Raw genomic sequence first — 23,705 nt, 5'->3', positions numbered from 1 at the left:
TACTTTGTTTATTATCAAGTTGAATGTTTTTATGTCTTTTCAGAATTGTCAGTGTGTTAACACCTGAATTTGCATGATGAGAATCTCTTAGACTTGCACATAAAAGAATATCTGACGTGTAACTGCTCATAAAAGCGCGATGGTTCAAGAGACAAAGAGATGAATAGGAAAGATGGAGTTTTACACGGTGTACTAGTTCAATCTTCAGATACCTCAGCTGGTGAGCATATTGAGCCAAATAAATTCCACGGTATACTTTTTCTTTCACATCTTATGAGTGAATCCATGCTTTGTATATTTTCTAGAACTTGCAACTATTCTCTACTGTTGATTGGTTTTGCATTTACACACATAGAGGCATATTTGTTTGGTACTTTGAGCCTTTTCAAGCTACCCTGTTTATTATTTATCTGTTGCTAAACCATTTTGAGCCTAAAAAAAATCCCTTTTCTTTCGGTGACATACCAAATTATAAGCCTTTTAGACTTGAAAATTTTGATCTGTTTGCCCTCCTTGGAGTTAGGTATAAGCTTTAAATTTTCTTGTCATGACATCATTTTAAGTTTGGGGTTGCTTTTGGAATTAGCAACATCTTATGTTTGGGGTAGGGGTACTAGAGAACAAAAAAAAAATGATGATAATAATAACAAGAGACTCACCAAAATAATTGAGTTTTCTTCAAAAAATAAAGAGCCATTAATCATGAAAAATAGTGGCATCTTAAAAAAAAAAAAGAGAAAAAAATTGAAAAATAAGTTCTCTAAGTACCTTATTAACAATGAATTGAGCCCCGATAATGGTAATGCTTCAACAAGGAATAGTAGTGGATATCTAACTCCAATTTAGCCTACTTTTTCCAAAATTATCCCACCGTTTGCCCAAGCCAAGTTATAACCCTCAAGACCTCAAAAATGTGTGTGATGTATTTACTTTGATTGACGTTCAGAATTTTTTCAAGCTTATGGTAAAATAGCATTTGCATGTTGATGGAGTGAATACCCTATCAAAAATTGAGTGAATTAGTGAGTGAGAGATAAGGTTGGACTTTGTACATTGTGTGGAACGATCATTGGACCAAATTTGATTCAAGTCTTGGAAGTCAAAGTGTTGATTGAGCAGGATCACTGAAGTTAACACCGGTGGTTCTATTGCCGGATGAAGAGAAAAGGTTTATGAGATTTTTATCATTCAAATTAATTTGTTAATTCCCTGATAGTTTTGTTTTGACAGGCATGTCACTTGAGGACAAGTAACAGTTCAAGTTTGGGGTTGTGATGACAGCCAATCATTTGTTAATTTTAATTATTATTCTATAGTATTTTAGTTAGTTTTTAAGAGTATTGCATGGTCAAAGAGAAGAATTTATGAAGAAATTGACACATAAAAGAGTTTGAAGACAAAAGACCAAAGAAGAAAAAGACTTAGAAAAATATTCTAAGCTCAAAATTTAGCCTCCACTTTCTGTATTTTCCGCGCCGCGATGCATGCTTCATAGTGCCGCGATTTTGCTTTTATAATTTCACATGACGTCAGCCACATGCTACATAGGAAGCCATTTGCTTTTTCTTTTGTGACACGTCATTAATAACAAACTAATTGAAGGACGTGGATTATTATAAAGGGAAGACACGATTTGTCTTTTATGGAGCCTATAAAAGAGGAGTTGTATCACAAATAAAAGGATTATCACTTCCTGAGAGAGAGAAAAAGGGACGAGCAGCGAACAAGGGAAGAAACGCAGGGTTTTGCCGTCGCGGTCTTCATCGGTTATTCATGTATAATTTTCTTAACTCTTGTTATGTCAATTATTATTATGAGTAACTAATCTTATTAGATTAGGAATTATAGATGATTCTCTTTGAAACTATCTGAGCCATGTAACTACGTGTTCTAGTTTATTCAATGAAAACTTATAATTATTCAGTTAATCTTGTGTTTATTGCTTTTCGTTAATTGATCACTTTCGAATTGATTTTAAGTTATAAATCACTATTGACCCTAGGGTTTATACTGGAACTAGATTAATTGTTTGTCAATCGTAATTGCTATAGGAATATAGAATTAATTGGCATGATTGTTAATATAACGTTCGTTAAAGCTTTTGATAATATTAGTTTCGCCTAAGGAATTAGGGTACTTTATTAGATAAACGGGATTGATGAGCCAAGGAATTGGACTCGGTCTATTTTGTTATATTGTCGTAATTATAAGAATTTCATTGTTGAGGACTAGAACCTAGAGTACCAGTTAGGGACAAAGAGAGGATTCAAATTAATTCCTAATCGTCTTTCTCTATTAAAAAGTTCACGTTTCAATTTTCTTGCGATTTTAATTATTGTCATTGTTACTACAAATCAATCTGAAACCCCCTTTGCAATTTATTTATTAATCCTAATTTAATTTAATTGTCTAGTTGAAAATAAGAACAATCCCTGTGGATACGAATCTTATAAATTTTATTACTTAACGACGAATTTAGTTCACTTGCTAAAATTGTCATCAACTACTGGATTATTATACATCAAACTTTTAAAATATCATACTCAAACTTAAAAAATAAACACTAACATAAATGTGCAAAGCTACCCAAATCACCACACAAATGATACTACTCCTTGTGTGCAACAACACTGGCTTAAAAGATACAAACTAAATAAAATAAGAAAATATATATCAAATGATAATACAAAACCACCACTATTAGTCAAAAAAAAATACAAAACCACCCCTAAATAATTAATCTCATCCCACACCATCTTTTTCTTTAAGTAAAAGATGCAAACTAAAACAATGTAATCTTTCTTGACACAATTATAAGCAAAAAGTATTTTTTAGATTCATTGAAAAAGTAATATATTTGGTAAATAATATAGAGTGGATACAATACTTTTTTAATGAACCTAATAATATAGACTTTAAAAAAGTTTTGATATTTTATTTGGAAAAAAATTTCCGATATTTTCCGGAAAAAAAAGTTTCCGATATTTTTCTGGAAAAGTCCCAATATTTTATTCGGAAAAAAAGTTTCAAATATTTTCTGTTTTTTCACTCTTTTTTGTATCAGCAATATTTTTTCAGGTGAACATTTCGAAACTATTTTCCCGAAAAAATCGGGAACTTTTTTCCGGAAAACATCAGAACTTTTTCCAAAAAAAGTTGAAATCTTTTTTTCCGGAAAATATCCGAAACTTTTTTTCCAAAAAAAGAACTAAAACTTTTTTTTCCCATAAAAACTCCGGAATTGTTTTTATCTGAAATCGAAACTTTTTCCCCCAAAAATTGGGAACTTTTTTTCCGAAAAAAATCAAAAAAAATTTCCCGAATAAATATCGAAAACTTTTTTCCTGAAAAATTGATAACTTTTTTTTTCCAAAAAATAAAATAAAATAATTTAATACTAACAACACATCATAATATCATGTACACATTCAATCCGATCTACAAAACACGTGGTGTATTGGTGAGAGACCTATCATGGTCTCCCACCCTAGAATCCACCCTCAATGCATACCATCATGATACAACAATTTAAATTTAAATATATGAAACACTTTTATCGCAACTAACCAGAAATAAACTTTTCAAAAAATTATGCTTTAAATTTAAATAATAAAAAGTAAAATCCCTTCAATTTAAAATGTGATTGAAATTTAACATGAAGCATTTTATAATGGAGAGAATCTACACAAAGCAAAATATATATCCTCAGATTCCCACCAATTGAAAGAAAGTAAACAATTTTTAATAAAATTTTAATGAATGTCCAATCAAGTTTTTGAGGGCTTAATTATATCATTGTTGCATCTATTTTAATATCAAATAATCAAAAGCTTTTTATAAAAAAATAATCAAAAGGATTTTACCAAATAATAATAATAATAATAATAATAATAATAATAATAATCAAAAACACTTGAGAAGTGGAGAAACTGATCCACACTCATTCTTCTAATATACTCCCTCTGCCCAAAATATTTATAAAACAAAAAATAAAAAAAATAAAAAGAGTCAAACAAATTTAATGTGTTTGGTTAGAAATTTGGACTAAATATATTCATTTTTGTTGATCAATTTTTATTTATATTTTAAACTAGATGAAATATATATTATCAGTCCGTTATAATAAATGCATGTCTCATTAGTAAAAATAAATCGTTTCAAAATAAAGGAGATTTTTTTTTTTGGAAGTAAATAAAGGAGATTTTTAGTTTATAAAAAATATGTTTTCAATATGTTTTCTATTTCAAAAGAGTGCATGTAAATTGCTCTATATCTATAGAGAGTGGAAGCAATGATTATTGCTCTCCTCTAAATTAACCTTAGCTTATGAAATGATGCCTCTCTTCTTTCAAAATATTTTCTTTGTATTTTTTTGTTTCTAATTATGTTTTTCATCAACTAAAAAGAGAAAATTGCTTCTCTATATATGTCTACATCATAAAGATTCATCATCATGAGTTTTGCTTGATGAAAATGCTTAATTATAAAATTAAATCATGTGAAATCCCCATTAATCATCAATGAAGAAAGCCAAATCTATTTATATTTAAGAGAGAAAAATCAGCTTTGTAAAACTTATTTTAGACTTAAGTAAGTAATTTCAATTGTGTTTAAAATTATTTTTGGAAAAGATTAATAAAGGATAAAAATATCTAGCCACCTTTACATTTTTTTTTGTCAAGTAATCTAGTGGTTAGAAAATCCAATTTAAAAGTAAATAAGTGGAGTGTCTCCAATTCAAACCCCAACTCCTACATATATTATGTGATGTCTCTGACAACTGAGTTAAACTCACGGACAACTATCCACCTTTAAATTACATTAATAGCTAAAAACTGAAACTACAATTTAAGTTTAATATTTCAATGATGCTTTGAAAAAATTTAGTGGTACTTTTAAAAGACCAGCTCCTGCCCAATATAGGGTCCAAGTGCATTATTTGTTCATGTGGTTCGTAATGTTTCCCAAACTTTATAGTGAATTATTACTTTCATATTGTCTTTTACTTTACCCTTCTATTTGTCACATTGAGCACCATCTTGTCCTTAAACATGTTAAAGAATTCAAGTGCTTTTATAAGTTCTTTCAAAGCTATATCTCTTAATTTATTTTACTTTACTTAAGTCCCCACTTAATTCTATGGTGGTTGGATTGAATTTCTTATCATGTCATCATATCAACGGTATATAAAAACTAGGGAAAAGCTAAAATATGTCTTAAGAGCACATGTTGGTGACTCAAAAAAAGAAATATTTTATCATAATTCATATATCTAATTCACTTTTTAAACTTGATCACAAATTAATTATACAAAATTTAAAAAAATGTTTCTAATTTTGAGTTTTTAAGATGTGCTATTAAGGGACATGTTAGCAATTCCCTAAAAACTATTACTTCCTCATTCACAACCAACTATCATTTGTATCAAATAACAATAAAATTGTCTCAAAAATAATATCATTTTCGATTTTTAATTAATATAACATTAATTACTTTTTCTAATTGTATATATTTTGTAATTATTATTATAGGCATCATCTCAAATATTCAACATTATTTTGTATTTATAGTTTATAATAACGGTGAGTACATCAATAAATTTTTTTTTGAACAATAAAAATATAAATTATATTAAAGAATGGAAGCAGAAGTACTTTATCCACTATTATAGCATAAATATACGTGTAGTATTTGTCTCAAAAAACAATGGACAGTTGTTATAATAATACAAATGGAGTAGTTATAAGATATTACTATTTTAGGGTGATTTTAATTATGCTTTCAACTTATTAAAGTAAAATATTCAAAGTAAATGTGTAGGAATGTCAACCCCAACACTACTATGTTGAGACTAAAATATATATTACCACTACTACTTTATTGAAGTGGTGTTGAATGTAGTTTTAAATAGGTATAGTGCAGTAGTTTTAAATGAGGGTAGGACTGAAAATGAACAATAAAATATCGTATTGGTATTATAAAGAATGAATAAGTTGCGGGGAAAAAAAAGTAAAAAAGGACACCTAACTAAAGTATTGTGTTCCATTTATGAGAAATATTATAGTACTTCTTGTATGCCATCTCCACTCTCTTATGGTTTCCTATCATGTTCAACCAGATTCTGATATCATTGTTGGACCGTGAGAAAAAATATCATGGGTTTGGTTCGGTACATTGGATTAAGAGAAATCACACAGGTGACTTTTGACATCATTTCTTTTCCCAAAACCTTAAGGCATAGAGTTATGAGTTATCTCATTTATATATTGTTCAAGTTAAACAATTTCAACCAAAGAACTTAGCGATCACATTTGATTTATCTCAATACAAACGACACTCAAGTCAGAGAGAGCTTTTAGAGTGAGATTTTCTGGCAAATGAATGTGTAGGTAGCTTGCACTAATTAAATATGGTTTGGTCTCTAAGATTTGACAAAAATTTGAAATTATTAGATATCTTAATAAGATACATCAAAATTAAATTTTGTAAAGTTTTATTAAATGGGTTACTTTTGATATACTATCTCATTGACATGTGTGTGCGTGCGAACACGTGTCTCTGTATTTAACAACATTTTGAAAAATAACCAAAAGTCGAATGGACGAGGCCTTACAATTTTGGTTTAATCATTGAAAATTGAAAATAAATAAATAAATAATAAAAAAAAAAGTTAAAAATATGCAAAAAAAAATAAGTAAATAAATAAATAAAATTGGTTCAACGATTTAATAAGACTATGTTACGATCAGGATCAAACAAACCAATAAACTAACTGATATCTCATTAAACCAGCCGGTCCATTTTAACCGACCTGTTTAGTTGGATTTTAAAATATTAATTTTAATTTAGTTTAATTTAACTTATATCAGTTTTGACTATTACATATTATAATAATATATATAAATTTGGAGGCATATGTATTATAGTTCGAGTAAGAGGCTTATGGTGGCTATCATAAATGTCAATATTCTCTCGTGGCAGAATTGATTGTCTCAAAGATTACATATAATCGATTTTTTGTGCGAATTCATGAAAATATCTTTTTTTTCGGAGTTGGACGGCATCAAAGATTATGGATCTCAAACTTTTATTGATTTTTGGTCATATTTTGAAAGATTTAGTCTAGTTGTTGACATTTAGATTTTGGTTTGTTAATGCTTTATTATCGACTGAAAGTTTTGTATGTATTTTTAGTGAGTATTTAGCTATCTTCATCACTTGTTATGTTGTTATTTTAGCAGATGAATGAATTAATTTTATTTTATTTTAAAAAAGAAATACTCCAACATGTCTAATTCGAAAGAACAAAAAATTCACTACAAAAATTTGGAAGAAAAATAGTGATTTTGATCAGCTGTATTCGCGTGCTTAAAAAAGCCCAGATTATTGGCTAGGCTTGGTTTTCATTTTTTTTTCACTTTATTTCCCTCATGTTTTTTTCAGACCCCCCAAATTCTATTTTTGCCCTTTTAAAATTATTTGGAATCTATTTTTTGAAGTAAAAAAATAAATAAATATAAGAAAAATTTGGATTCTATTTTCTATAATTTTTAAATTTTTTTTACTTCAGTTGAATAACTCGAGTAAAAGAGGAATTTTTAAGACCGGGAGAAACATGAAGGATAAAGAGAAATTTTCAAAGAAAAATCTATATAAATGGTCCACATATTTGTTTTAACTTTTATTAGATCAGCCCACATTTTCTATTTCTAAATAAAGGACTATATACATAGAATATAAAGTAAACATTTATTTTTACGTAGAATATAAAATTAAATAAACATTGTAAACATAGGATGGGGCATAGTTTATAGCTAGGTATAGGTTCAATTCCCATTTGTGAGGGACTGAAACTTAGGTTACTAAATATGTATCCCATTTTCATAGGCATAGACTCCATTTGTTCATTTTATAAGATTAGTTTAAAAATGAAAGCATATAGGCCACTCTTGCATGTTCCACTTTGAATTGGAGATAGACTCTATGCCACCACATTAATCAACTCTACTATCTAAATTTTTGTAATTTTATATATAGGAATTTGTTAATGCACATCCATTTTTTTTAATGAAGGTGTATATTAACAATATACATTTTAGGGTATATTTAACTATTTTTTAGTTATCATTTGTTAACACGTACTTTTTAAAAAAGGAGTGACGTGAGTCAAGTTAGGTAAGCAAGTTAAAACCCCCACTACACCCTATTGTGGCGCCTTTATTGATTGACGGGTTGAGTAGTTGAAAAAGTTGGAATTAAATTTTAAATTTTGATGAAGGAGAAAAGAAATATTCATATTGGCAAATACTAATTATTAACTTTTCTTGTTTCGAAAAACAAGAACAAAAAATTTAAAACAAATGAATCCTATTAATTTTTATGCGAGTTGATATGTTAAAATAGACTTAAAAAATTCAAAATTAGTCTACTACTAAAAGTCAATATCATTCCAGAAATCTTAACACAATGAATTTCATCATCTCACATATCTATAGAGAAGGGAATCACTATGCGTATAAACTTGCGGCAATTGGTCATACCTTATTTGATTTCACTTGGTGGAATTATGCTCTTGTTAGTATTTGGGGGATTTAGCTCATAGCAAACTAGGTCTACCTCAATATAAATGTTAAGTCTGCTTGAGGGTTTGGTTTTGCCCCCTCCTTGTATTTCACTCTTTCTTTAATGAGTTTAATCTATAATATTGACTGTTTAAACAAATATCAGAAATAATAAAGAATATTTATTGGTTGTAACTAGAAAATCAAATAATTTTTTGTATAAAAAATAATTGAGTTAGTAAAAAATAACTGATGGAAATATAAAATATTTAAACTAAGTGGTAGATCTTGACACACTTCATTTAAAATTATAGGTTAAACGAGTTAGTTTGTCGAACTCAACTCTTTTTTCCACCTTTTGTAGCTTTCATTCCTTTTTAATGCATAAAGTTCTCTTATTTATTGGACTGGTATTTTGAGTTGGACTCTCCTCATAGATTTAACTCCTAACACACCATTACCCGCTTTATAGTTTTTAGTTAATTTAGTTGTTTATTTGTTATATTTTTATCCAACCTGGTTTATAGTAATTTAGTAAACCCCATTTGAATTAAATTTTCCCTCAAAAATCAAAATCATCAAAAGGTGTCTCATTAGTGGGAAGAGCAACTATGTGGTTCCCATTGATCATTACTTAAAAAAAAAAAAAACAGAGGTTGAGAAGCTTTAAGAAGGTAAACAAAAAAATATATTATTAATTATTCTTTTCTGAAACAATAAGAGATACTTTTTTAAAAAAGAAAAGAAAAAAGATGTATTTTTATATTTTTTTATAATATGAGATGTATTTTTTAAAACACATGCAAATTAAAATGAAATTAAGGGAACAGATGTCAACAAAGGCAACACAAACTCATTAAATGATTCTTCCATCTTCATTGCCAAATAGTTAGGCAATTAGTATTACAATAAATATTATTTGCTGATATATATTTGAATATCAAATTTATAGTGTCCAAGAAAATTTTAGTAGTATCTTTCAAGACTAAGACATAAATTAATATGCAAGTGTATGTATCCAATTCATTAACTTCAAAAATGCCCTAATCCCTTATTAAGCCTGGCATACTGTAGAGACTGAAGTGCATATTTCATTATGAGAAGTACTCCCTCCGTCCCAAAATATAAGCAAAAATTGGTCAATGAAAGTTGATGTATTTGGTTTAAAATTTAGTCCAGATACATTCACTTTTGTTGACCTCCTTTTGCTTATATTTTGGGACGGAGTAGTAGTTTCTAAAGAAAGCAAGTTAATAATAGATGAAAAAACTTCAAAATTAATGTTGCTGTATTTTTACAACCAAATTTGTACTTATTAAGTCTTGGAAGACACGACTCTGAAACATTGGCTGCATTTTAGCCGATTGTATTCAATTCATTTCTGAGCTTAGGTGAAACAAATCTTTCATTATTTATAAAACTTGTTTTCACTATTAAATTAATAAGTCTTATCATTTGATCAAATGATTTAATTGCGAGACTTATTGATCAAATAGTGAAAACAAATTTATATATGAATAAAATATATATCTCAATATTAGACAAATTCTGAATTTAATATATATATTTGAACAGAATTTTAATTTTTGTGCATTGCCATTTAGGTGTACTTTCTTTGTGTTCTTCCGAAAATTGATTGACATTATTCCAAGGACATATAACTATCCAAACATTCTTCCATAATTGTTACGACCTAATGAATGCGTGGATTTTGGTAGGATCTTGGACCTTATTGTTAGGTCTTAGAATTGATTTCTGACAAGATCTAAATTTAACCATGTCTTTTTTATGAATGATTTGTGAATTCTCACAATACTTAAAAATGTATAAATATTTTTTATGGTATATGTTCTGGTAAAAACTCAAAGGGGGTTGTATTATTGAGTAAATGGTGTGATTACACTTGGTTCAATCCCAACAACCCTGGGAGTTTAATAAGTCAGAAAGAGGAGACTTTTACAAATGAAAGCATGGAGCTATTTATAGAGACTCTAGTCTTCTTCTCCAAGTAAGGATTCCTAGAAATCCGGCCTACAACGCCTTATAGCGTGAAAATAGGGATGAAGACCTTGGTTTCCAAGCTATGGCAGTTGCGGGAGGTTGGTTTCTTCCTCCCCAAGTCAGTTGCTGTCGCAGAAGAAGATATTTTATAACAATACGGAATTCACTTCTGGGCGTTGCCATGTTGTTGTTGGTCACGCCTTGGTCTCGAGTCGCCTAATGGGGCGTTTAGGGCTTTCTGGATTTGGGCCTAATACTCTTTCCTATATTACTTGGGCTTGTTGAATTTGCTTCTAAGCCCATTGCCCAGTCCACAGCCCCCCCAAGCACGAAATCCATAGGAGCGAAGTGCTTGAATATGATTCAAATTTCCCTCTAAAATTTTTGGCGCGAGGTGAATCTTGTCACGTCCTTACCCATTTTCTAATGCACGTTGTTTTATTTACACCATGTTTATTAACCGTTTCTCCACTTCCTGCAACCACGATGAGATTTTTCTTCTATAAAATGAAGCATTCGATGCTGGGATCAACTCATCACATTCTCACCTGCTTGCTTAAGAGTTTTCTTTTTGCAGTATGTCTCCCAAAAATCCTCCCTTTGAATGTGGTCAATCCCCTGCTTCCCCCGTCATCAAGCGGCTCCGGCGTATGTTGACCCTGAGTACGGAGGACTTAATGGACGATTTTGGTGAGTTCTCAGAGTTTGTCATAGAGCTTAATGATTATTGCTGGAGGTTGACCAAGGAAGAGAAGCGTTTTCTTGACAGTGTGCTGCGTCTGGAGAAGGAGTTGAAGGATAGTGCATCCTTTGTGATTGCTGTGGAGAATGTCAAAGAATGCCATGCCGAAGTTACCGAAGTTGTCGACAGCCAGATAGAGATTACGAAAGAGACCATGGATGTGCAGGAGGAGATCCTGGGTATATGCTTTAACGAGGAGCGAAGGGTGGATGATCGTTTGGCGATGTTGAACAAATAGATGAAGCCACTCTTGAAGAGGAAGAGGGCTCTTCAGGGTGAGATTAGGGATGATGTTACTAAGCTGATTTCCAGACGTCACTCTTTGGTGGACCTTTTGGACAAGCAGGGCGAGCTGAAAGAAGATTTGAAGCCTATTGAAGAAAACATGGTGAAGGCGAAGAGGGTGAAACGGGCACTGGAGGAAATGCACCGTATCGCCGTCGCCGATGCTGGTGAATTGGGGAGTTCTACCATGCCATGAAGTCTTTACTTGCTTGCTTTTTTATGTCTTTTTTTTTTTATGTTTGTAATTTGTTTCCGTATTTTTGAACCTTCGTTATTTTCATTCTGTTTCTTTGCTTCCGTTGTATTTCCTTTGCAAAAAATTTGAATATTAAGCAATTTCCTTTCCTTATGTGTTGTTCTTTTGTTCCTTTTAGTACCGCCTCCCTTTGCAGTCTTCGATAACTAAAATGGGTCAAATTTTTGACTCCTTGGAAACGTAAAAGTGACATTTCTCGAGACAGTCAAAACTTGGTGGTTACAACCGTCCAAGCATTTATTACTACCGTTAATAACGATGTTAAGGTTAAAAATTGACTATAAATATCACCTGCTAAAACTCGAATTTCCATCAACTTGTTTTGAATCCTTCCGATGGAAAAGAGCAATGCCAAAGTACCTGCTGCTGAGAAGTCTCAACCTCAGCGAAGGAAGAAAAGGGTAGAGGAATCTACCTCTAACTCCACTCGCTCCCGAAGGTCTAAAGAGGTCAAAAAGGTGGAGGTTATCGTTCTTTCCTCAGATACCTCCGATTCTGGTAGTGGTGATGAGGATTACGTTTCGTTTCTGGAGACCTATATTCCTCCTGAGCTTCGTGCTTCTTCGTCCAGTGAAGAAGAGGGGTCCCGGGTCACCGTGGAATCCAAGATGACTTTTCCTGAGCCTGCGCAGAAGGATTCGGAGTCTGATTGACAAGATTTAGGACTAGGTCTTTCTTTGTAATTTTGCTTTCTATCATTGTACCTTTATTTTTCAAAATAAATAAAGATTTTTGGTCTCCGACTGAATTTATTGTTCCTATGTTTCGCCTTCTCCTTAATCTTGAATCTTTTCTTTTTGGGCGTTTTCCCTTTTTACTTCTGTTACGCCTTAAACAGGGCGAGGTTTGTATCCTTGGCGTGTTTATTCTTGAGGCGCGTTGTGCTTCGAGGTAGTAATTTGGCGACTTCGATTTCGCCTTTTAGGATAATAACTATTTGACGATAAATCTTCCAAGGTTTACTCTCGGGATACACGCTTTTGACACGTATTTAATCCGACGACGCGTGCGTTACCTCTTGCTTCAACTTCTGGACTTCAACCAGCCGAAAAGGTTTCCCTCTTTAAATAGTATCTCCGTTTCTCTTTCCCTTTACTTACTTCTTCTCGCAAATCCGTATTCTCTTTCGCATATCCTTCTTCGATCCTCCAGCAAGCCTTTGTTCAACGCTTCGTGTTAGGACGCTTCCAGTTTATTGCTCCAAGCTTTGTCAATTTCTTAAGGTATTCTACTTTTATACCTTACTCCTTTTCGCCGATTTGGTCTGTCTTGAGTAGGAACCCTAATTTTCTGATTTAGGTTTTAAAAAGATGGTTATTTTGAGGGAGTTAGATGATAATGAAGGGAGGGTTCCTATTTCTTCTCCTAGTTATCTCGAATGGGCGCAACAAGTTCGCGCCCACTATACTAGGGCTAACGGCGTTCTTAATAGCCGAGGGTTTTACTCGGAATTATGGGGTTTTGATGTTGGGAGTAGTAGTAGTGATAGTGATAGTGATAGTAGTAGTGCTGATAGTGGTAATGACAGTGATTGCGTCATAATCTCCCCTTCCTCTTTCACAGGAAAGCGGAAGAATCCTTGTCGAGATCTGGTTGTTGCTGGTTATACTCCCGTCACCATGGAAGTTTCTTCAAAGTATACCAGTATGGAAATGGTGAGGAGCTTTAGGAAAGCCGTCAAGCTTTCTGACCCCTCTCATGAAGACTCTATTATAACCGAACCAGTCAGAGAGGACGAGTTTGTGTTTTCTAAGAATGACAACCCGCCGCATTATTTCTACCTTTATACTGGCGTGATCCAACCCCTCAACATTTGGTTGCCTTTTACTCCCTTTGAGGCGGAGATATTGAAGGTTCTTAACGTCGCCCCTACCCAACTCCATCCTAATAGTTGGGCCTTTATCAAAGCCTACGAGGTAATGTGTTTAGGCTTCGAACTGGAGCCCTCAATTGGCGTTTTTTTCTCTTTCTACCACATAAAGAACTTAAAACCTCAAACTTTGGTCTCCCTTAGCAGTCAACCTAACCGTCGTCTTCTGAATCTATACGCTTCCAACTTCAAGAACTTTAAGAATTCTTTCTTTCGGGTTCGTAGTGATGAGAAATTTTCTGACTTGATGTATGATGAGGTTGATGATCCTCTATTTCCTTTCTACTGGACCGATAACCCTAGGCTTATCAAGGGTGCTATCTTTGAGGCCTTAAACGATTTTGAGCAAGATACTGTCAACTTTCTCGATTCCTACGCTCTCATGGATACCGCTGACATTCTTAGGTGTGAGGGTAATAGTGATGCCCTGACAGAGTATTTACGTAAGTACTGATTTTGGTGTTTTTTTACTCCTGTTTAATATTGATCTCGTCTTATTGCTAACTTGTGTTTCTTTGTCTCCTTATTTTTGCAGAGAGAATGAGGACTATTTCTAACGAGGAAAGATTGGCGTTTTTGGCAAAAGCTCGCCAACAGAAGGCCAATCCTGCCGTTACTGTGGTTGATCCGTTGAAGCAGCTGCAAGTGGAGGAAGCTGCTATAAAGGAAGGGCGGAGCAAGAAGAAGCATGAGGGGCGTATCCGTGTCGAGATCCCGGGGAAAACGGCTTCTGGAGCAGAGGGAACCGAGGGTGTTGCTCCTCCTCCTCCCAAAAAGCAAAAGGTTGAGAGTACCGCTCAAACTGCCAAAGACGCCTCCAAAGGCAAAGGTGTGGCTTCCAGCTCCTCTCAAGACCCCGACGCCGGTGCCTCTCTTACTTGGAGCTCCTTTGATCCTTTTGAATTCATTGAAAGGGGGGTGACTATGGTTGGCGATATGACTCGTTTTACCAACACTTCTACTGAAGATTTGAGAAGGAAGGCTTTGGAGTACGAAGTTAAAGGAACTCTTCTCAACTACTTGCTGACAAATCGCCAAGAACAAGAGGTCCAAGAGGCGAAGCAGAAGGTGAAGACCGTTGATGATAACCTTGCTGATATTGAGAAGAGGTATACTGAGACCAAGACCAAGCTGGAGGCAGACATCAAGAAGCTGAAGGAAGAACAGGAAGGCGAGGCGGAGAGGTTGAGGAAAGAGTATGAAGAGAAGCTGGCCAAGATTAAAGAAAGCTATGCCGCTTCTGAGACCAGGCTTAAGGAGAATGTTGCTGCCCAGGATGAGAAACTTTCTAAGCTTTCCAAGGAGAAGGATGAAGCGGTACTGTCTGTTGGGACCCTAGCTGATGAGAAGGCTAGGTTGGAGAGTGATGTCACAGAGCTTCAGCTCTATGCCGCCAACCAATATGACGAAGGCTTTTCTTTTGCTATAGAACAGGTCAAGCTTCTTTTTCCAGATCTCGATGCTAAGCGCCTTGGCGAAGCTGATGCAATGAATCAGATTGTTGACGGCAAGCTCGTTCCCTACGTTCCTCCTCAGTGAATGATCTCTTTTGTAATGATTTTGTTTTTGCCCTTCTGTGGCTTTCTTGTAACTATTTTGTATGCCCCTTTGTGGCTTTGAACAATTTTGCCCTTTGTTGGGTCCTTTATTAATTTCTTCATTCGCCCTCAAGTCTTTTCTTCATAATTTCGCGGATTATTCTGATATAACGCCTCTTATCATTCTTGCTTTGGAAACTTTTACCCCTACACCTGTGATGTCTTTGACATTTTAACATAATTGTGAGTTGTTTGAGAATAAATTTATACCTGTTGCCTTTTTGGCGATTGTAGCTGGTATGGCGATATGTCGCCTTGTTTTGAGTGCGTGCAAGGTTTTCCTCTTGGTGATGTTGATAATCTTGCCTTTCTTCGCTGTACATTTTCTGTTCTTGACGTCCCCTACGGGTGACGCCAGGGCCTTTCAACCTTGTTTTATTTTCTGTTCTTGACGTCCCCTACGGGTGACGCCAGGGCCTTTCAACCTTGTTTTATTTTCTGTTTCTGACGCCCCCTACGGGTGACGCCAAGGCCTCTCAACCCTGATTTAATTTCTGTTTCTGACGCCCCCTACGGGTGACGCCAAGGCCTCTCAACCCTGATTTAATTTCTGTTTCTGACGCCCCCTACGGGTGACGCCAAGCCCTCTCAACCCTGATTTAATTTCTGTTTCTGACGCCCCCTACGGGTGACGCCAAGGCCTCTCAACCCTGATTTAATTTCTGTTTCTGACGCCCCCTACGGGTGACGCCAAGGCCTCTCAACCCTGATTTAATTTCTGTTTCTGACGCCCCCTACGGGTGACGCCAAGGCCTCTCAACCCTGATTTAATTTATGTTTCTGACGCCCCCTACGGGTGACGCCAAGGCCTCTCAACCCTGATTTAATTTCTGTTTCTGACGCCCCCCACGGTGGGCGCCAAAATGTTCTGGTAAAAACTCAAAGGGGGTTGTATTATTGAGTAAATGGTGTGATTACACTTGGTTCAATCCCAACAACCCAGGGAGTTTAATAAGTCAGAAAGAGGAGACTTTTACAAATGAAAGCATGGAGCTATTTATAGAGACTCTAGTCTTCTTCTCCAAGTAAGGATTCCTAGAAATCCGGCCTACAACGCCTTATAGCGTGAAAATAGGGATGAAGACCTTGGTTTCCAAGCTATGGCAGTTGCGGGAGGTTGGTTTCTTCCTCCCCAAGTCAGTTGCTGTCGCAGAAGAAGATATTTTATAACAATACGGAATTCACTTCTGGGCGTTGCCATGTTGTTGTTGGTCACGCCTTGGTCTCGAGTCGCCTAATGGGGCGTTTAGGGCTTTCTGGATTTGGGCCTAATACTCTTTCCTATATTACTTGGGCTTGTTGAATTTGCTTCTAAGCCCATTGCCCAGTCCAGTATATATACCTCAAATCCTACCATGAAGAAGATGAAGAAATAAGTGGTAAAGAAATATAAACCATATTCATGTCTTTCATATATATGATGAGTAGTAAAATGCTTTTGAAGAGGAGCTATATAATGTCTTTTGGATTGAAAACATTTGGGCCGGGTTGTGGCCTAAATTTGACCCACTACATTTATATAAACAAAACTTGAGTGTGTCTACTATTTATGTGACTTACCCTATAAAAAAAGAGTATCAACTTCATAGTTCGTACATGATATTCAAAATATCAAAAATTGTCTTTGAGTTACACTAATTAATTATTCTCATTGATTATATAAGTTTTATTGTATCCTTGTTTTATTCTATAATAACTTCAATTAAAAATAGAAATATATAACATTGGACAAAGACACCACTAAAAATACAATTAAGCCAGAATAATAAAACCTACCGACTAATCTATGACAGTCTTGAGGGTGAGTGGGATGGGCGACCGCGCAGGGCCCTTTTTGTTGGAGCCTCGAAATCTTTTTTTTTCTTTCCTTTTCTAATATGTATCCGATTAATAATTATGAATGAAATGCCATTAAATTGTTTGAGTAAATAAAGAAAAGTTACAAGGCACCATTTTATTACTTCGTCCACAACACTTAAAATCTCAAAACCAAATTCACGTTCGTTTATGACACTCAAAAGGGTTCGTTTGATTTGCTAAATGTATATACTGGACAGAACAACACATGACAAAATTTAAGGTATTGAATAAATTTTGTCATGTACGATGTTTGGTGGAAAAAATGTTGTTTTTCTATTTTAGACAAGTTGTGCAAAGAACAAAAAGTGATATCGTGGTTTAGTAAGGGACAAGAATTTCAGGTTTTGACCAGCCATTTGGCCTTCAGTTTGTCCAGTCTCAAAAATAGTTTTAAAATCAAACGTTATACAACTAAAGTTGTTGTGTCCAGTCCCTTATTTTTTAGCCGATCAAAAACACCCAAACTCTCTGTCCCACTATTATTGATGTTGTTTCTCATTTTAGTATTTTACCCTGTGAAGCCCCGATACTCCAAAAATGACAAACTATCGTGTCCGATATGTACTCAATATCAATACTCATCTGATACTTTCTGATACACGTATCGGAGAAGTATCGTATCGGAGAAGTATCGACAATTAATATTATTTTTTAAAATAATATAACCAATACTTGTCGGATACTTCTCTGATACGCGTATCGATCGAAAAAGTATTGGGCAATTAATGTTCTTTGATGATAGAAACGTAGGAGAGGAGACTGATACAATTCGTATTTTCTATTAATTATTGAATGTTAGAGTATGATGTTACCAACTACCATGTCTTTATTAGTTTTTCTCATTGTCATGACTTGAACTCTGGACCTCCAACTCCTTAACCCTTAGCTCAACTAGCTTAACCAGTTAAGCTATCCATGCCACCCCCTTTTGGGTAGTACTTAACTTAATATATGTAATTGTAACTTGTTTTATTATTTTGAGTAATTTGAATGTTAATTTTTTATCATTATCAATTTTAGTTATGTTTATATATTGTGCATTTATATATTTAATTTTAAATTTAATTTTTAAATAACGTATCCCGTATCGTATCGGGAATTTTGAAAATTTTCCCATATCGCCGTATCATGTCATATCATATCGGTATCATGTCACGTACCAGGACTTCATAGATTTTACCACTTGCTCCCGTTCATATATATTGTACAATGAACCACTCTAGGAATATATACACACACATATAGATACAAAGAGATATCACAATTATTCTTCTCAGTCCCTCTCTATGATCAATGCTGATTTAGCCTCTTAGTTAGTGCTCATCCTTCCCTTTAATACCCTCCTCCATTGAAAACAACTTACACACAAAACACAAACTCACATAACAAAACTTTCATTTTCCACAATTCAACCGATCACCAAAAACTTCATTTAGAAACAGAGCTTCCTCTGTTTTCTCTCTTGAAATTCAACCTACAATTTTCAAACACAACAAAAATCCAAAACCAATCAACCATAAACCCAACATTAATTTCAAGACATTGACTTCATCCTGTCCATTTCATTCTTAAACTCTACTTGCTAAAATTTCGTTTTCCTCCCTATTTCCTTATTCAGGTATTAGTATCAGCTCTTGTTGCTTCGATTCGTGAAAAGTCAAAAAATCTGGTTTTATACATATTTTCAATATGGACTATTACCTAAGAGAATTAGAAGGAAAACAAGCAAATGACCCTTTATTCATGGAGAAAATGAACAACAATAGCAACAAGAACTCAACTTCTTCAAGTGATAGATGTTTATGGATTCCAGGTCCATTGATTGTAGGAGCAGGACCTTCGGGACTAGCAGTAGCAGCATATTTAAAACAAAAAGGTGTTCCAAGTTTAATACTAGAAAGATCAAATTGCATAGCTTCACTATGGAAACTAAAAACATACGATCGACTTCGTCTTCATTTACCAAAACAAGTTTGTGAGCTTCCATTGATGAAATTTCCTTGTGGTTTTCCAACATATCCAACCAAACAACAGTTCATAGAGTATTTGGAGAGTTACTCAGAAAAATTTGATATCAGGCCATGGTTCAATGAGACAGTTATGCATGCCGAGTTTGATGATGCACTTGGTTTTTGGAGGGTTAGGAGCGAAGGGAAAGTGGGGATGGTTACCGAGTTTGTTTGTCGGTGGTTGATCGTTGCGACCGGAGAGAATGCGGAAGCGGTTATGCCGGAGATTGAAGGTGTTGGTGAATTTGGTGGTAGTATTAAGCATACTAGTTTGTATAAAACTGGTGAAGAGTTTAGAGGGAAGAAAGTTTTGGTTGTTGGATGTGGAAATTCAGGTATGGAAGTTTGTTTGGATCTTTGTAATCATGATGCTGCTCCTTCTATTGTGGTTAGAGATTCAGTAAGTATTCCTAAGTACTAAATCTTTCTCATTTTGCATACATCAATTTCCTACCACGGCACGGTGCAACAGTTGATCTAATGATTTTCAGAGCTGCTACACCGTGCCGTAGTTGTAAGTGATTATGAAAATTGTCATGTACAAAAAAATACTATAAATATGTTTCTATTTTTGGTTAAAAGTTTGTACAACCATCATTTTTTTGGAACTGGTGATTTAACATGAATAAAACTAATTTAGGCATAGTAACAAGACATTCACTTTTTTCTTCTTTTTATCAATTTTTGTTTTTTTATGGGTTTTGTCAAATTTGGAATATAGATTACTTGTTATGTCAAACCCAGATTTGGGTTGATTTTTGTTTTATTCAAAAAAATAGGATGTTTACATAAATAGAAAATGTTGAAAGTTCCTCCTAGCATAAAATCCAATATCAATAAAAAGAGGTTACAAACTTTAAGTAACATGGAAATTGTAAGCCTTGGAGGTGAAAAGAGGTTATAAACTTACGACACAATTTAGATTACCCACGCAACTTATTTTTTGTTTGTCTTTCATTCAAGTATAATTATCTTTTATATATATAAATTATAAAATTATATTGTGAGACATAATATGCAAGTAAAATTCATCTTCAAAGTTGTGTGTTTTATTTTTCTAATTTAGCATATAAATTCAAGAAAATTATTCATACTTTCACCTAGTGGCTACAGGTACAATGAATTGTTAATTTAGAGCAAATTCAAAAGTATTTTGAATATTTCATTTTTTAGCACTAGTATCATAAAAAGTATGATATTTCACTTTTTTTGGGATTCTCAAGCATGCCTAGCATGGGATAGAAGAAACCCCAGTTGCTTTTTTCTTCTCCTTTTTCCTTCCCATGATGTTCTTTGCAAAAGAGATACTTTTGCCTATTGCAAATGGAGTATGGCCCCAAACAATAGACCTACCAAGGGCCAAAATCACCCCACATAAGCTCCTTCCCTTTTCTCTTTATTGTTTTTTTCCTTTCACTTTTTTGGTGTTTGGAATTAAGCTGTTATGATGGGAAACACCAAGGCACCTCCACAACTAAGTTTTAAGTCTAGTCATGGTTTGATGTGTCACATCTTTCCTTAATAATGTGAAAAATAACATTCATATCACAACGAAGAAATGTGACCTTAACCAAAATTGTAGCAGTCACCATGATTGTTTGGTGACAGCTGTTGTCGTATCAAAAAATTTGATACTATGATTTAAATTGTAATTACAAACATATTAACTATATACGATTTATATTTTAGCTAAATTTTATAACGTAAACATATTATAAATTTAAAGTGTTCGTGTTGTTTTACACTAAACTTTTATTGGATTGAGTATATTAAAAAATTATTTATGAAGCGCCACGCTTAATATAGTAAGAGTCTGATCTTTTAATTTTAAAAGACAAAGTTTAAATTTTTCTCAGAAACAATTATAATAATTTTCTACTATGATATTTTTTATTAAAAAAAAAGTATACTCAATCATGCAAGAAAACTATCTTATCATGGTACTTTTTCTGTTGGTTTGATTTAAGGTACACATCCTACCAAGAGATATGCTGGGAAAATCAACTTTTGGGTTGTCCATGTGGTTGCTCAAGTGGTTGCCCGTGCAACTTGTCGATCGCATCCTTCTCATCGTATCATGGCTAATGCTTGGCGACACAGAACGGTTTGGATTGGTTCGGCCTCAATTGGGTCCCCTTGAACTCAAAAAATTGTGTGGAAAGACACCAGTACTAGATGTGGGTGCCCTTGCCAAGATTAAAAGAGGAGACATTAAGGTACTTTCTATCAAATCAGGTTCAACTTTTTTTAATATCCTCAAAGATTTTAGTATCACTTTGAGTACAAAAGAAAGATTTTAGTGTCATTGGGAAATTAGTGTTTTTTTCTTTTTAGTCATAGGAATAGTTAAACTAATGATCAAATGGCCTGTGTATATTTTGTGTTCCACCTCTCTTTTTATGTTTGAAAGATTTTCCATCATTATGTGCTTTTTCAACCAAATCATACTTTAAGATTTATGAGTTTTGTCAACAACAAAAAAAAAGACAATCACAATTAAATGTATTTTTTTTTAATAATTTGACGATTATAATTAATTAACAGTATAAAATATATTTTCGCGAGTGTAATGTACTACTATTTTCATTAAATTGTTTGGTTGAACTTCGTAGTCCCCTGATTCAGGTATGTCCAGGCATCAAGAGGTTAAAACACCACAAAGTGGAATTTGTTGATGGAAGAACAGAGAATTTTGATGCCATCATATTGGCAACTGGTTACAAAAGTAATGTTCCCTATTGGCTAAAGGTATTCAATCATAAATCCCATTATGCACTCTATAATATATTTTTTTCAAGGTAAAAAAAAAATATTTTTCAAACATTAGTCATTAGTCAAAAAACAAAATTATAAGGAAAATTACTTGGTAATTTAGAATTTAATTGGGTATTGGTATATTGAATGCAAAATTGGTTTAAAATTATAATTCGCTTCAAAATAATTAAACATAAAAAATTGTTAACAGTGCATTATTTAACACACATTTCAACACTTTATCATGTATAATTAAAATTTATTTGGGTCCCATCAAATTTATGTGGACTCGTGTGAAATTTAACTTATGAAAGATATGTTAAAAACAATAATGCTAAATGCTAAATATAGGGAAAATGATTTTCATGAAGGCATCACGATAATTTGATTTTGTTACATAATACCACTATTAACCTGATTTCCACAAAATCTGAAATTAAAATAAATAAAAATATTTTGTCATTGAATTCCACTAATCCCAAAAGGCCCAAATAAGGCTTGATTGGATTTCGTGGAAATATTTTCGCTGCATATAACAGTACTCGTTAAAAAATATGTGTAAACAAATATATTAATGAACCATGTCGATTTTTTTGTGTTAACCCTTAGAATAACATGCATGTGCTAAACTTTTCCATTTTCAACAAGGAAAAAACAAAATGGAATAAATTCAAAGAGTCTATCTAATTATCTACCTATCTAAATTTTGAAAATGATATAAAGCAAGAAAAAAGAGAGTAATATAAATAATTGAAATGGTATATATGTGCAGGATAAGGATATGTTCTCAAAGGTAGATGGATATCCTACAAAGCCATTCCCTAATGGATGGAAAGGTGAAAATGGCCTCTATGCTGTTGGTTTCACCAAACGTGGACTTCTTGGTGCATCCATGGATGCCAAGAATATAGCTGAAGATATTGAAAGATGTTGGAAAGCTGAGGCAAAACATACTACTGTTTTTGCTCTATTGCCACACAATCTAATTCATGATTATTAATTGGTTTGATTAATTAGGCCAAATTAATTACATGTTATATGAAAGTTGGGTGTGTCATTTTGACCAAAAAAAGTTTGGTGTGTCATGACATATGTATGGTGATGGAGGAAATTTGGTATACCATTACATATGTGCATAATGCTATCCATAAAAAGGAAAGAAAAAAAATTGACAAAAAAGAAAATGGTGAGAAATTTTTTTCCTATGGTGAAAATTTGAGAAAACATAATTTTGAGGTAACTAATCTTTTTGTGGTATTGTCGTCTGTCGGACACGAAATGAGGACACCTTTTTTAAGTAGAATTTGAACAATAGTTTGTCATATTATGAGAGACTGTCATCGGATTCAACTTCTGTTGGTGATGATGAGTTTTTATTTTATTAATTTTCTTGTGGTTTTTTGTTTTTTGAGAGAGGGATGAACATATGAATATTGTATAGGTAATTTTTTGCTATGTAGGTTTGACTTGCTAGAGAGAAAGGGAAACAAAGTGACAAAAAATGAGGGTGAGGGTTTATAGGAGATAGTAATTTTCAAGAGTGAATGTTTGTAAGTGTAATTGTGGTTAACCTATATTCCCATGGATTTTTCATTTAATGGAATAGAGTTTTTTGATGGTTGGTTTTTTCTATGCCATTTTGCAGTTCACGGTTTATTTTTTATTTATTATTTTTAGTAAACTTTGAAGGTATTTTTTAAAAAACAAAATGTCCAAATACATCATACATGATAAATTAAGAAGACATTTTAACTATGTTGACACCTCTT

The 23,705-nt window shown here is 33.3% G+C and overlaps 1 protein-coding gene across 2 annotated transcripts; it reads left to right on the top strand.

Moving 5' to 3' along the window:
* The first annotated feature begins 18,338 nt into the window (after positions 1-18,338).
* On the top strand, positions 18,339-23,550 carry LOC123905407 (indole-3-pyruvate monooxygenase YUCCA6-like). 2 transcript variants are annotated; one of them, XM_045955007.1, is made up of 4 exons: positions 18,339-19,582; positions 21,150-21,398; positions 21,808-21,930; positions 22,709-23,550. In XM_045955007.1, the coding sequence occupies exons 1-4, from the start codon at positions 18,863-18,865 to the stop codon at positions 22,934-22,936; spliced, it is 1,320 nt and encodes a 439-aa protein (XP_045810963.1). In that variant the 5' UTR covers positions 18,339-18,862; the 3' UTR covers positions 22,937-23,550. The 2 variants fall into 2 exon arrangements, 1 of the variants encoding a protein (XP_045810963.1); XR_006808369.1 differs by having other exon boundaries at positions 18,416-19,582; positions 21,795-21,930; positions 22,709-22,842.
* Positions 23,551-23,705: the final 155 nt, after the last annotated feature.

The sequence above is a fragment of the Trifolium pratense genome, linkage group LG1, assembly GCF_020283565.1.
Source record: "Trifolium pratense cultivar HEN17-A07 linkage group LG1, ARS_RC_1.1, whole genome shotgun sequence".
Lineage (NCBI taxonomy): Eukaryota > Viridiplantae > Streptophyta > Magnoliopsida > Fabales > Fabaceae > Trifolium > Trifolium pratense.
Note: the sequence above shows the minus strand (reverse complement) of the source record. Positions and strands in the feature narration are given on the sequence as shown.

What these genes read in the sequence shown, in the direction of transcription:
- LOC123905407 (XM_045955007.1), top strand. Translation starts at nt 18,863, where the DNA reads ATGGACTATTACCTAAGAGAATTAGAAGGAAAACAAGCAAATGACCCT. An exon ending in CTATTGTGGTTAGAGATTCA is followed by an intron (nt 19,583 to 21,149) that starts GTAAGTATTCCT and finishes GTTTGATTTAAG; the next exon opens with GTACACATCCTACCAAGAGA. An exon ending in ATGTTCCCTATTGGCTAAAG is followed by an intron (nt 21,931 to 22,708) that starts GTATTCAATCAT and finishes ATATATGTGCAG; the next exon opens with GATAAGGATATGTTCTCAAA.